The sequence below is a fragment of the Aplidium turbinatum genome, chromosome 6 (genome assembly GCF_918807975.1).
Source record: "Aplidium turbinatum chromosome 6, kaAplTurb1.1, whole genome shotgun sequence".
Taxonomy (NCBI): domain Eukaryota; kingdom Metazoa; phylum Chordata; class Ascidiacea; order Aplousobranchia; family Polyclinidae; genus Aplidium; species Aplidium turbinatum.
The window spans coordinates 29,161,431-29,177,103 of NC_137477.1; the positions used below are offsets into that span (position 1 = coordinate 29,161,431).

General features: G+C 39.4%; 1 protein-coding gene across 3 annotated transcripts in view; it reads right to left on the reverse strand.

The window, feature by feature from the left end:
- Nucleotides 1–15,673, reverse strand: part of LOC145772660 (adenylate cyclase type 10-like) — an 82,224-nt gene that overhangs the window by 24,172 nt on the left and 42,379 nt on the right. For all 3 annotated transcript variants that reach the window (XM_082584530.1, XM_082584529.1, XM_082584531.1), the window contains exons 15-20: nucleotides 14,956–15,079; nucleotides 14,467–14,604; nucleotides 9,624–9,755; nucleotides 7,624–7,758; nucleotides 7,349–7,424; nucleotides 4,370–4,424 (exon numbers count right to left, since the gene is read on the reverse strand). In XM_082584530.1, coding sequence (XP_082440656.1) covers nucleotides 4,370–4,424; nucleotides 7,349–7,424; nucleotides 7,624–7,758; nucleotides 9,624–9,755; nucleotides 14,467–14,604; nucleotides 14,956–15,079 — 660 coding nt within the window. The remainder of the gene's footprint in view (nucleotides 1–4,369; nucleotides 4,425–7,348; nucleotides 7,425–7,623; nucleotides 7,759–9,623; nucleotides 9,756–14,466; nucleotides 14,605–14,955; nucleotides 15,080–15,673) is intronic.

Consider the following 15,673-nt stretch of genomic DNA (forward strand, 5'->3'; position numbering starts at 1 on the left):
TGTGACTTGTTTTCTGGAGTTTTGAATCGAGATTATGGACTTTGGGTGATTATTGTTTTTTAGCCATTTTGGAAGAAAGTGTCAGAAATGGCTGCTGATTTGAAAGTGGTGTCAACACTGGCACAAGTTAACAATAACTGAAATAGAACTATTGCGGCTATCATTATCAAACAAAACCTAACAACAAACTGCAATACCATGACGTCGGCACCACGAAAAGAAAACGAAGGCTGTGTGAGTGTGTGTGCTTAAAACTTATTTTTATAGATTATCCACGATTTTATATTTAACATGAATAACAGTTGCAACAAAACAAACACTTAAATGTGATACTCGTCGGCAGCAGTGGCCGAGTGGTTAGCGCGTTGGGCTCGCAGTCGAGAGCCTGCATGTTCGACTCCAGCCACCCGCACTTGCTGTTGTTTCTCTAGGCAAGAAACTTTACGATAATTGCCTCTACCCAGTGATCGATTTCGAGTAATGGGTAGTACCAAATTTAAGTCATGAGTAAAGTAGATAACCGGCAACAGACATTGCAGTCGGCTGCACCGTGGGTCAGGTGTACGTCGTAAAGCGTACACCGATGCATAGCGCTCAAGTCCGCTTTACCGCAATGCAGGATAAAGATAATAAAAACAAACAAACAGAAATACTCAAATTTAAATTATGTCGCTGTATTGCTCAGGCATACGCTTATGCACAAGGTTCTCCAAATGCCGTATTGCTGTTAGAAATGCGTGGTTTCGTTTTAACTGCATGTTTTTATATGCCTGTTGTAGCAGTCCATTATTAAGTCAAAAGATAGTTTATTAAGATTTTTAAATGTTAATTGACCGTCTAATGAATTTCTATCTGCCTGATGAATATTCTAGTTAATCTGGCTAGGTGACTACATTAAACTCTTTCCACATAATTGTTGCTCGAATCATAATTTTAAAGCTATCAGAAGATGTTCGTATAATTTTGAAGGTCTAATTAAAATGAAATTAAACATTACGGAATAATGAAACAAATTTATCATTAGATTTAGTCGTCCAAATTGTTACGTAAAAACTATACATTTTACTAAGTGTTTTTTCTCTCTCTGGCCTTTTGAGTCCAAATGCAAACTGTTTTTATTGTCTGCTCCCTTTTTTCTATTTAAGGCGGCAGCTGAGATGGAAAAAATACAAAATCTTTAGAAAATGACGCAAAAATGGATTGCTACACTGTCACCTATGGTGTAACTATCTTTCGTCTAGCAGTAATTCTATACGTGTAAGTTAGAACAACTGTTAAAAAATGTTGTTTCACCTGTAAAGAAGGTGCAGCATCAGTTCTACTTTTATTTTTTAAGCTCTTATCCGTAAAAATTGGTATCAGTCAATTCAGTTTATGCACGTTGTTTCCGATAAGTTTTACTTGTCTGCCAATCAATGAACTTATCAACTATTATTGGGAAAGAACTGTCAAGATCAGTCGATGAATTTGGTACACTATAACTCATGTCTTCGGAGTTAAGCGCCTATTTTTTTTCTTTTTCCTACGATTGATCGTGATAAGACCATTGTGGATACATGATACAACTGATACAAAAACGAATGAATACTGTAAAGGTATACACAATACACAATTACACATCCTACGTGGACAGGTGTCTCGCCTTCCTTCGTTAAGATCAATTTTGATAATAAAGTTTTTGCTAAGACTAGATAAAAAATAAAAAAATGTTTTCAATGTTTATTGGGATCGATTGCAAAGTAATTATAGAATTTTCAATTGGAATATTAACACAAACAGGTTAGTGGTTCCGGCTTACAACAATATAGCAGGTAATTATTCCAAAAGACTAATCAGAACATAGAGACAGGCACTGTCTATACGTAGGGGAAGGTGAGGTAAGTTGTGCCAGTGGGTAAGTTGAGCCACCCCCCGTAACTCGAAAAATAAAAATCGCATCAACTTTCTACTGCCACCTACCTGACTGTTTATCTTATATGGAGCTATTCTGTAAAGATTATAGGTCTTTGTCTTGTAGAAAGACAGAAAAACTGTTTTTAGTGATTTTGGGAAGTTTTTTGAACTTTTTGAAAAAAAAGATTTTTTGTGTTTTACAAAATGTATGTGGCATTCACCAGTATTGATATGTCTAACAGTAATAACTAATGTTAGCTTATTCAGAAACTATTAAAGTGAGGTTGCTAGCTCATATATGACTGGAGAAATTCCCGTTTGACTTTTAATGGCGGCCTTGAGGTAAGTTGAGCCAGTGATGTACAGGTAAGTTGAGCCGGTGTCTCAACTTACCTCACTTCAGCTGCCAGTGTTAAGTGATGATACATGTAGTCATTAAATAGATAACAAAGTGTAGCCTATTTTACTTTTTAATAGTCTAAATCTCTGGAAAAATAATTTGTCCATTGGTCTATTGAACTTTAAATTTATTTGTTATTGTTGGGGGGGGCAAATATTTGATGAATTAAAGAGAACGACAAAGTGTTTGATTTAAGCCATCGCCACCTGACGTGCAGTGACGTATCCTGGTGGCTTGAGCAAGGGAAGCAATGAAACTGGGGGTTATAGCCTGCCGAAGGCACTCGTATTCTAGGGGGTCCAGAGGCATGCTCCCCCGGAAAATTTTTTGCAAAATTACACTTAAATAATGGATTATAGCCCTTTCTGGAAACACTTTTAGGGTAATATTTGTATAAAATTTATTAGCAGATAAACAGCTATTAACTTAGTAGCTCTTACACACGAACGGACAAAATCTGCGGCTAAAATTAGAGAACACAAAAAACTCAGCTACACAAAACCCCAACAGAGTAAGCCATTCTGAAATTGCTTCCACAAATTTGGTAAAAGAAACGTAAATTGCGTAAATTTTGCGCGATTTTTGTCTTTCTGTGTGTCTAAAACAAGTCCTTGGAAGTGTTAATAGCCAGATCTCTTGGAAAACGTTATAAATTTCTACAAGTTTTATTATATTTTCAACAAAGGGCTCAACTTCGGAATCCAAACTTTGAAAATTGGGGGGGGGGGGCATTGCCCTTTTTGCCCCCCTGGCTACGCCTATGAAAGTTGTCCTTTGTCTTTAAAGCAGACGATGAATGTTCTTTTCTTAAAGGGGATATCGTTAAAGCTTCCTCACACGACCACTTGGAGAAACTTTCTGCCGTCAGCAGAAATTCCGGTTTCCATGCTCTCTTGATCAGAGGCATATGGAATAAGTTTAGATCAGACAGACAACGGAAATTGATTTTGCAAATTCACATTTTGGAGGTTTATTTAATCAGGATTGTGTATTGATTCATCGTTTTGTTTTCTGTTCTTTAGCTCAGTTAACACGATCTGCTAGTACTACATTGATTCAACGTCTGTTGACGTTTAATCAACGAAAAAGTGGCAGATTTGTCGGCTGGGAAGTGCGCAATTTCACAGTCGAACAGTCACAACAAAATAAATTTATCCTTTCACATGTTGTTCTTTCTTCCTGGTAGCAGCTACGTATTAACTGCTACCCAACCTGTCTTCTTTCTAACTTTTGACTCAAGATCCACATGTGTTGAGTGAAGATTACATATTGTCAACAAGAGACTGGATCAATTGTGAAGTGGAATAGTCACTGCACGAGTGTAGCATGGAGGAACAAACCGTAGACCACACCATCTGTAACTGCGCCATCTACTATGCACCAAATGGTGTGCGTGATCTGCGCGAATTGGATGACGAATCAATTCAATGGCTGCTCGACACCTGCCCAAACATCTAGACCGCGTCGCCGCCACTGCCCAAGGGTGGTAAAAGACAGAGCCCCTCGACCCCTGGAGTGGCGAAGAAGGTTCAAAAGAAGAAGAAGATCACATCGTAAAAGGCCGAGCCACGTTTTCGTTAAGCAGCGAAAACACGAGTTAGTGAATAGAGAAAAAATAATGAGAGATTGTCGCTCAAGCATGACAGTGCATCGCAATGATGACGTCACCATTGCGTCACAGTCCATGTTACAATTCGGGACAAATAGCTGGGCAATAATTTCGTGAACACATGTAGGCCTATTGCATAGCATTTTATATGTAGGCTACCATCGCTACAGCTTTTGTTATAGAACTTAAACGAGTGGCTCAACTTTCCTCACACCCCGGCTCAACTTACCACGTGGGGTAGGTAAGTTGAGCCAAAATGACGTAATATTTAAAACATGTTTTTTTTCAATATTCTTATGAGTTATGAAAAATTTTTTTTTGTTAAATTAAGGCCAAAGCATCAACCATTATGCTGCCACTTTCACTTTTATTGTAAATCTAGCGGTTTTCTTAGTAGAATCGTTTAAGTAAAAAGTGGCTCAACTTACCTCATCTTCCCCTACTATAGACATGAACAAGGATCTTACCTTTCATTGTGGCTATTCTGGGAAAAAGAAAACCTTCTGGAACTCAAAAAGAAAGCTGAAATTAAATGTAGAGCGTGAGTTACCAGTTATCACCCTCTGTTGCAGGGTTACTCAACTAGTGTTAACAAAGATCCAGTTTGAAAAGTTGAATATTTTTAGCGGTCCAGTAAACAGGTTATTTTACACGCAATCACGAAAGTGAAAATATCTGTACCAAACCACTTTTTTAGGTAAAATGTAACTCGACTTTGATTTTTGAGAAAGTGTTGGGGAGTCTGGGGGGCGAAGCCCCCCAGCAAATAATATAATCACATTAAAGATTGCTTCCTCCCAGTAAAACTCTGTTTAAAGAAGCCCTGACACCTGGCAATGAGGTTGTTCTTCCAAAAGCTCACGGTCCACCATCAACACTCAGAAGGTCCGGATTCGGACCCCTGTCCGCCAGTTGAATAGCCCTGCTCTATTGTATGTGTAGACAAGGCCTTAGCCACATTGGTTTGCTAGCAATCTGAATCTGATACCGCTACATTGTAAGGTGAAGTTTTTTTGTATTGACTCGTTTGATTATTGTCTCATGCAATAAACACAAAAAAATCAGCCACATTTCAAGACAATTTTAATGATGGTTGGTTGAATTTTTTTGGTAAGGGTGTTGAAATTTTTTATGTTTTCAGGTTTAGATTAAGTGGACAGTAAGGCAGTTTGTGTGTCTATCTTCAAGCATGCTTTTGAGTGTCTTCTCAACACTTCTCAGCGTTCCCATTGGACTAACTGTAATTTTAATGGGCATTCGAATATAAATTGTCAAGTCAATTTTTGTTGTATTAATTATGATTAATTGATTGCAACCTGCAATTTGTTATTAAATGAAATATGGGCGAAAATTAAAGTCTATCAGGTACTTCTCAGAAGAGCCAAAAACATTGAAAAGGTTAAGAGCCACTAGTCTACAGTTTGCGTGGCTAACAAAATATTTTTTAATAAAAGATCTTTTTAATTGTACAACTGTCAGCTATGTTTCATAACGTTTGCTATGCCCTTTGAAAAACACATTATAAAAATTTAACATGAAAATAATATTTCACGTACCGTACCTACATTTTTCCCATTGCAGTCCAATTGCAATAAATACATTCATTTATATCTAATAGCTAAAATGCTTTGAAGTTTTGAGGAATGTTTATTATAATTGCAAAACAAACCAGCAAGTCGATTGCCACTTACTTACAAGTCCATTACAAGTTTACTTAATGGTAGCCTACTCATGACTGTAGAATGTGCAAGTAATCATAATCGAACATTTTGAAATTTTTCGTAGTTGTAATTAATTACAGTATATCTCCATTGTGATCTTCCCATCCCTTCTTCTTCTTTCGTACGAGAGGTTGGTTTTGCATCACGTTTCATTGGGGTCAAATGTCCGGCATTCTTGGAGCAGCCACTTGATTTTAGAGTCCTCTAGCGTTGACAGACCAATTTGACCAAGTTGACCAGACCAAGTTGACAGACGTTAACCGTTGCTGCCCTCGGATGTGCAAACGTCTGGCAGTGGTAGAGGATGTGGTCTGCTGTCTGTTCCTCTGCATCACAGTTGCACGCCGCAGATGTTGATGGGCCCCATTTGTGCAGGGGCCCAGTACTCCGCTGTGGAATGGACAAGAGCCAGGGTAGTGGTGCGCAGAGTTGTTGCTGTCGCACCCCAGCTCGTACCTGCCAGTCGACGAATAAGGGCAACGCGTGATGTTACTTTCTTGCGGAGTGATTCCAAGTGGTGTCGGTACTGTCCTGTCCAAACTACATGTAACACCAAGGTGGCCTGGTGTGGGGTTAAAGGGCAGGATGTTTCCATCGATATTGATGTTCAGCTCACGCTTTGCTTCCTTGTTGTTTAGATGGAAAGCGGTCGACACCGTTTTAGATTTACTGAGCTTGAGTCTCCACTTGTGGATGTAGTTTGATATCTTAGCTATATCTTGAGTTAGGGTCCTTTTCAGTGGAGACCATTTCGAAGCGTTATGCACCATAGCCAGGCCATCGGAATAGGCATACAGCTTAGATGTTATTGGTGGAAGGTCATGGATGTAAACATTAAAAAAGAGTGGAGCCAGAACGGATTCCTGGGAAATACCATTCTTGGGGCGTCTTGGCCTGCTGCTTCGTCCCTGTCTGGTGGTGAGGGTGAAACTGCAGTTGTAGACAAGCTCCATAATCATTCTGACCATGTGCCGGTCGGGAAGAAGGTGAAGAAGTTTGCAGGCGAGGCCGCGGTGCCACACTGTGTCATATGCTGCAGTGAGATCAATGAACACGGCACCAGCCTTTTTCTCTTCCTCAAAACAATCCTCAATGTCTCGGCTCATGCGAGTGACCTGTTGTATAGTTGATCGGCACGGCAAAAACCTGCTTGCGCTGGTAGTAAGAGTGGGTCGATGATTGAATCGACTCTTGTGTGGATAAGCCGTTTGAGGATTTTATAGAGGATGCAAAGGAGTGAGATAGGACGGTAGTTCTTAGCGTCATCCAGGGGCTTGTTGGGCTTTGGTATGGCTATGACGTCATCTCGTTTCCAGGTTTTGAATATTTTTAGGTGGTGCAGGCAGGAGGAGAGGAAAGCGTGCAGCCAAGATTTCAGTGCTTTGCCGGCGTGGAGGATGAACTCTGGGCGGTGCTTTGCCTGGCTTTACGAGGTTTAGAGCATGCTGGAATTCTTCGAGGGTGAAGCCTCAGGATATATTTTGCTCAGACGGTGCTGGACTCTTCCACAGTTCAAACACTTCCTTAGCCACTTGGCGAGCCGTACTTTTATCCCCTAAGGAGTATACCGGTACCCCATTATTCACAAGTTGTGATGCAATGGAGTTGGCTGCAATGGGGCGTTCTCTAAGCGGTTGTCTGGACCAGCCAGTTAGCCTGTAAATTAACATTTTTTTTTACATCATCCCTGAGTGTATGTAAGAGAACACTCGTTATTATACTCACATAGTAATTGACTATCTTTGCTCTCTTTGTACTTGTGGTTTGGTGGTGCGATAAGTTCCAATGGAGCAACTACTTCCTGACAACAACAAAAAAACAGCTAAAAAAAGTAAGTGACATGACAATTGCATTGCAAAATTATTTGACGAAATGACTACATTTGAACGATTCAATTTACTTTGAAGTAAAAATCATCACAGCAAAGACGGACACAGAAGAGCTGCTGAAGCTAAATTAAATTCAACTTGTTGCAAAAAAAGTTCAACGTCGTTTTTTACCACCATGCTGAAAGGAATCGCAAGCGATTTTCTGATGCAGACTCCATCTATACAGATCTTTCCGGGAGTAGAAAGAAAGGAAAAACGGCGCTGGTAGGCTTCTTGGACTACTCGTAGAACTGTTGGTGATGTCCTCTGCAAAAAGCAAGGCTGTGTTGAACACAGTGACGTAGCTAAAAATGAAATTTAAGGGGGGCAAAACAACTGTTGGGGAGAGAGAAAATATTTCAATATTTGACACAAAAAGTTTATTTTAAAATGCATCTACTGAATGCAGCCAAACATTTAGAAAACATCATTCAACATGTAATACAATGTCATTAAAACTTTATAATAGCATCAAAACCCACTTGTTTGAGGGGCACGACAATTGCCCCTTAATTGCAAAGCGATTGCTCCCCGTAGCAACGTCCCCGGTTGAACAACGGGAATACAGTATACATAACCTCTCGATTGGCGACCTAGCAGGTCTGGAGTTAGGGGGGCAGAGGGTGCAGGTGCTCCGGGCCCCCAGACTTTTAAAGGGCCCCCCTACGTGGAAAAATGTGATTTTGTGTTATTTTTTTTTTCATTCAGCCTTTGAAGTTTCTGCAAAATGCTGTGCAGTGCTGGATTAATGGTTCTGTAGATGTAGAGGTGTTTTTTTGCACGGGCCCCCCGATCTAAAAGTGCTCCGGGCCCCCATCAGCTAAATCCGGCCCTGCGACTTAGAGATACGACCTGAGTTACAATTTCAATCGGACAGTTAACCACTTGCTAACAGACTGATTGAAACTTTTTAAAATATGTTTTACTGCGTTCCCAAGATAGCGCATTTAAACAGCTACATGTTATACAGTTACGAGTAGTAGCAAAAAAGGATAAAAATCTTAATTTTAGAAAATTTCAGTCAGACGGCAACAGTGGTAAAATTTTGCGAAATGTGACAAATCAACCTCATCTCAAGATAGCTATGCCATTCTTATTGCAGTGTTCAATTTGTTGAGAGACTACTAAACACTTTTTAAAATCTTTTCATTTTTCATTTTCTTTGTCTAAAATTCTCTAGAATTACAGAAGGTTCATATTAATTATTAAACTGGTTTCTTAAACTTCAATTTTTTATCCGTTTAAGAATGAACTTCCACGTTTGTTCACAAGTTTGGGTTGTTTTTGGCAAGCTCCATACATCAAAGTAAACTAAAAATATTAACTAATCGCTTGCATATGCATTCCAATAGTCTACGACGAGTTGGTGCAGCAAGTTGGAATAGCTACTTTTACCAATTTGTGCAAACAGACCTGCTGGTGTTGCCTCGTTTTTCTAGTTTTGAAAAAGTTTGATATTTGAAAAAATTCTGATCGGGTACAAGAAATTTTTGAGCATTAGGATATTGAAGTAAATTTTGTAAAATAAACATTGTTGTCTTTTACACAGTTGTAGAGCTATCTTGTCACTTAAATTGGCTAACTGGTTAGAGCATAAATTTTCCTATTTAAAATTGGTTGCTGTGAAATTTAAGCATTAACCTTAACCTACATATACATGGTGCAATAGCTGCAGACAGGACGTCACTGTTTCGACCTTAAGATCTCCTCAGTGCAGTAAATCGTACACTTATTACTATATAAGTAATGCAGCGTGGGATTTTTCCATTTGTGGTACGCAAGGAACCACATTTGGATACGTTCACCCATCTTGCCAGAGTGCTCAAACTGCCGGAGCAGTGAGCTATGCGCAATGCAACAGCAAGATGTCTGCCAGCAAAGTGCTCAATTGGCGAACCGAGAGCATTACTTAACTGCAGACAGGACGTCACTGTTTCGAAGGTCTCCTCCGTGCAGTAAATCGTACACCACGCGTGAACGCCTCATAAGTAATGCAGCGTGGGATTTTTCCATTTGTGGTACGCAAGGAACCACATTTGGATACTTTCACCCATCTTGCCAAAGTGCTCAAACTGCCGGAGCAGTGAGCTATGCGCAATGCAAAATTCAAATATCATAGATTGAATTCTTACTATGTTGACATGTGACTCCTTGTTCCTTGTGGTATGCGTAGTTGTTGTGGAGGCAGTTGAGGAAGAAACCTCAAAGGGTAAAACCTCCGAAAGTTTCTTTTTCAATACGCTCTCTCTGATCCCGAAAGGTTTCTGTTAAAATAGGTTGAAGAAAATTCTCGATCTGCTTTTGTACAAAATCAGTATTGATATAGCCATGGGTACCTAAAGACATAGGTGGGCAAAGTTACTTTCAAAAGTAACTGAGTTACAGTTAAAGTTACTTGGCCAAAATAGTAACTGAGTTACCGTTACAGTTACCGATTTTAAAAAGTAACTAGTTACCGTTACTAGTTACAGTTACTAGTTACTTTCAGTTGCTCACAAATCTAAACATAAAATTCTGCACCTGGCCAGCTCTGCATGCAAGTCCAGTTTAACCGCAATGTTTGATATATAGTGTTAGAGCCATCCATGCTAACATAACAGCACAAGTACAAAACCAACAAGGTTTTATTTAAAAAAAATACTCAGTGGCTTATGTGTTTATTTCCTTTGAGAAATACGAGCATTTCAAAGTGCTCGTCACTCAGGCCTGCCCTTTTAGGTTTTAAAATGTCCTTGCCCAATCTTCGTCGTCGTGTGAGCCTCTGGGGCCGAGAGTCTATTTTTTTACGCCCCAGATTCACGATGTTCCCGGACTATACACTGAAAGGCTACTAGAGAGCAGCCAGTCTTTGGTTTCATCATTCATGACAGACCTTCCACTCCGTTAGGTGGCTTGAAGATGTTACAGTCATTGATGATGTCCGCCCCGATAGTTCAATTGGTTAGCGCTTCACTTCTGGAACGAAGAAGCTTCAAGATCAAGCGGCACTGGTTCGACTCTCAGGGCATGCGCTTGAGCAACGCACGTTAAGGACTGCTCTCCATTTAGCGGCATCTAATAGATGGAACAATTTCCCGGCAACGAGACTTCAACAATCGGAAACTTTACTCTGTCAATCTCGGTGAGCGGGCCTGCGTCAGTGATTTAAAGTCTTTAGTCTACAAGTATGCGAAACTGCCAGGATTAAGTTCTGCAAGAAGCTTTCCCAGTCCGAGGATAAAGATTTAATCAATCAATCAAACAATGATGTGGTCTGCGTCTGTTCCTCGGCACCACATTTACAGGAGGAGGAAGAGGCCATTTCCCATTGGTGCATGGTTGAGCGGAAAAGCCCGACGCCCGCACGGAGACGGTTGAGGCGCACCCATGCCTGTCTTGGTAGTGTCAGGTCGATTGAGCATGTGTCGGCGTCGGGGATGAACGAATAAAGTCTGGTGATGAACAAGTGCTGCAATGAAAACAATATTTCTACTGCAGCACTTGACGGAATGGGAGTGTTATGTTTTTAAAACAGTTTTTTCATCGGTCCAATTGTGAATCTGGATCCGCTTAACTTGTCCTCAGCAGGGTCCGCTTCCAAATACTCTTGTAACAGATTCAACGCGCATTGCTTTCTTTTCTTGGTTTTTGCGTAAAGTGATGCAAAAAGTCCTCCGTGGCTCTACCTACCACCATCCACTTCAGTGTCGCTGCTACTCCCCTCTTCAGCAGAGCAGTTTGCTTCTTCAATTGCTTGAAGCATGTTCTGTTTTATTTTGGTCTTCAATTCAGCAGTGTCGCTTAATGATCAGGCATTAAACACAGATAAGTCTAAATTGTGGGTGGAATGCAGTCGCAAGCTGAAAGTCGCTGTCATCGAACCAATGACCAAATCTGGTTTGTCTTGCTTCCACAAGAACGTCCACCAACGGCAAGCAAACAGCAATGCTGTTGCTGGTTTTAACGTCAGAAAATCTTTTTAGAGCAGGGGTCGGCAACCTACGGCCCGCGGGCCGGATCCGGCCCGCCAAGCAAAATTATCCGGCCCGCAGCATTTTTGCAAATTGTAGTTGGCTGGCCAAAACGAACATCCCATTATTTTATGCTGCCATTTGGTTTTACATAACAGAATTAAGATTACTAAATGTTATGTAAAACTTTCGCAATTTTTACTTTTCCATATTTATCTGTAACGCTCACTTGTAATCACGTAGCCTGTGTACTTATGCCGCAACAATGCTTAGTTAGGGCATTGTCGCCATTTTGAATTTCCTTGATATTCTTTCTCTGCGAACTGCATTTTAGAGAGAGCGACGTTGCAGGCCTGACAGATAGTTTGATAGATTTGAAGTTTTAAGAATTAGTTTGTTTGAAGGTTGATAATTTAGAAATATGTGTAGCTTAGGAAGCAGGAATTGGCCTTTTTAGTGACAGCCGGTCCAGACTTTTAAATTACTTTATTTTTTAGAGTTATAATTTACTCCCAGTTCCATTTTTCCGTTTTTTTCAACAAGTGATTCTTGTCTTTGAAGAATTTGCTGCTTGTTAGAATCCACCAAGCATAGGAAATTATCACAAAGCGCCTTTGTACCCGCGACCTATCGATCACGGGTCGCTTTGTTATAGTAAACTAGGTTTGGGGCAAAATTTTGCTTAAGCTTGCAGAAGGTAGCATCAAGGTACTTGGCAGTTTCACCTTGAAGTCCGGTTATATTAGCCTATTTACTGCATGCTAGTTGCAGGCTACATGAGTTGCGTTAGTAATAGTCAATTAACCGTATATTTAACGGCAAGTTGAGAACACAACTTACTGATGACCACTTGCAAGATGTTATGATTCTTGCCTCATCCAACCTATCACCTGACCTTCAGAAACTTTCTAGCAGGAAACAACATCAAATATCACATTAATGTTGTGCTGTCAATAAATAAAGTACTTGGTGTTTTTCGTTACCAATTGTTACTAATTTTCTTTATATTAATCTATATAAGCCTATAGTAGCTAAATATGGAGATACTCTGATAAGAACGCCAATTTTAACAATATTATGAAAAGTAAAGAAAACGGAAGTGCAAATGGAAAACTTGTACGGCCCGTTGACATCTGCGCAGTTTTGTTTTGGCCCGCGACTGAAGAAAGGTTGCCGACCCCTGTTTTAGAGGCATTGCAAGCGTTACACTAAATGCAATAAATTTCAACTTCTTGAAGGTAACTAACTAACTGACTACTGTATAAGCATCAACAAATTGCTTTTAATCGCTGCGTGTTTCTTGATGCTTATAGTCAGTTAGTTAGTTACCTTCAAGAAGTTGAAATTTACTGCATTTTTATAAATATTTTCAGGTTCCTGATGAGGGCTTAAGTTAAACCGAAAACGTTTGACTGTTAAACTCATTTGTAAATATGTAAAATATATTATTATAATAATGCTCAACCCTGTTGTATTGTTGTGTCTTGCCCGTCTTTGGTACATATCGATTAATCGCCAAAAACAATTAATTTAGCCAAATCAGTTATCAAAAATCGCCAAAAAAGAGCCAAATCATAAATATGAAGCTAAACGTCTTAAAAAATCGCCAGATTTCTGGACTTTGACGATAAATTCGCCAATATGGCCACCCTTTTCCATCAGACCACAAAACAAAAGTAGAACTGCGCATGCGCAGTGCTGCGCCGATACAGCTGCGAGAAAAATGCATTATTGCGCAAAACGCAGCAAACACGCACTAAGCAAGACACAAACACGTGCAGAGAAATAAACGGCAATTAAAAACTGAAATTTCAATACAAAAGTAACTTGTAACTGTAACTGTTAAAAAAGTGCTAAAATAGGAACTAGTTACCGCGTTTCGTTACTTTTGAAAAATTGTAACGAAGTTACCGTTACAGTTACTCAAAAAGTAACTAGTTACAGTAACTAGTTACTTTTGTAACTAGTTACTGCCCACCTCTGCCTAAAGATACGGCCTGATTTGTCACATTTTTCAGAAATTTCCAGATTTTGCTAACTTTGGGCGAATGTTTAAATAAATTTTTCTAAAAATTCTATTTTTACGCTTTCTTTACTGTTTTCCCCAGATGACACAATAAGTTTTAACATCCTCACATGCTAAAAAACAACGAAAATTTGATTTCGAAGATTTTAATCAGACTGTTAATGTTCCAATAACAGTCTGATTCAGCGTTTTTCAACTTACCTTTTCTCATTTGCTATTGCTTCCCCAAGACAACAAAAAGCTTTTATATCATTAGGAGACAGCAAAAAATAAAAAAACTCTCAGAAAATGTCAGTCAAACACTAGCAGTAGCTGTAACCAAAATCTGCAAAATGTGACAAATCAGGCCGCATCTCAAGGTGGCCGTGATATAGCCTGATTTTTATTCAACAGACTAAAGCAAGAGGCTATAGCGCTATAGCAGGGCTACTCAACTGGCGGACCGCGGTCCGAATCTGGACCTTCTGGGTGTTGATGGTGGACTTTAAGTTTTTGGAAGAACAACCTCATTGCCACGTTTCAAGGCTTCTTTAAACAGATTTTTACTTGGAGGAGAAAGCAATTTTTACTGTGATTATCCTAGTTGCTGGGGGGCTTCGACTCCCAGACTCCCCAACACTTTCTCAGAAATCCAATTCGACTTACATTTTACCTAAAAAATGGTTTGGTACAGATAGTTTAACTTTCGTGGTTGAGTATGAAATAACTTATTCACCGGACCGCAGAAATATACAACTTGTCAAACTGGACCTTCGTTAAGATTACTGAGTAAGCCTGCTATAGTGGTATAGCCTTTGTCTAAACCTCATTGGATTACAAAAACTATTTAGAACAGTCAATAATATCTATAAAACTACAGTACCCATATAGCACTTAACCTGTTATATTAAAGCGTTCTACCCTGGATAGTTGGATTAGGCTACTATGCCACTCCCAAAATCTTTAATCAAACGTATTTGAGTTATTCATTGGCTAGGTACTACCAAAGCAAGCTTTAACCTGATGGATCAAATTGTCATTTGAAGTCGTTTCGTTTTGAGACTGGTCTTTAGAGAGAGCAAGTTGCTCCGCCATGCTGTTCTTTGAATAATGATATTGCTGAGTAATGGCTTCGTCAGTTGTTCCGTGTAGCAAAATCTACAAAAATTTTTACTGACAATTAAATTTTATTGTTGAACATACACTGTGCGTGAAATACCGAACTAGATTTTACATGTCAAAGCTGCTTTTTATAACTGATGTGTTGGTTTGCTGAGTTGACACGTAGGTTCTAAGCCCCGATATCCGCAACCAATGTAGTCTACTGTGGCATATTTTTTGAAACATTACTGTCGAGTGTTAATTTCGTCCACTAAAAATGCTTTTTGGAGAATTATTCTTGAAAATTGTATCCCACGATAGAACAGCAAAACGTTATAATCATGCGCAAATTAGCAAGTAGGCCTATGTATTGAACTAATAGCCCAGTAGCCTACAATGCCAACCAACTTCGTTGAGTTTTTCTTCAATGTAACAAGCGCATGTTTCGTGAAGCGATTTTCTTTGCTCTTCAAGCCACAGTTTGTAAGCAGTCTCTTGTACCATTGAGTTGTGAAAACGAAACTGTTCACACCTGGAAAGAAATTAGACATTTTTCTGTGAATGTCCTACATTTTAGCAACGTAAAATAGACGTGGAGTAACGCAATTACCTTATTTTGTTACTCTGATCATTAGAAGATTTGTCTTCATAATCAACATGAAAAGAAAGCATTTGAGAAGGTGGTCTGGGTATTGCTATAAATGCTATAAAGGGACGATAAGAAATAAAGATGCATTTTGATGGACGTAAATTGAGTTTTACGGTAATTTTTTGAGAAATGTTGTGATTGATTCGGAAAAATGCCAAAGAGAAAGAAGAAACTGGTGCATTAAAGCAAACAAAGACCATGTTCAACGGGAAGGAAAGCCTCAAAGTGAAATCGACCAGACTTTACGTTAGTAGGAAACAAACCGCACCGTAACCGAGAAAAAATTACAAGTAGGGGAAGGTCGGGACCCATGATCATGGTGGGAGCCATAATCCACCCCCGTTTTTTTAATATAAAGTACTTTTTTTGCATTTTTTGACGTTATTATATTTTTTATGCCTGGATAACTTTCCCACAAACCTTTGGTCAAAATTGTGCTAAAAATGGAGGTGCAAAGAGGATTTATAGGTTTTGGGT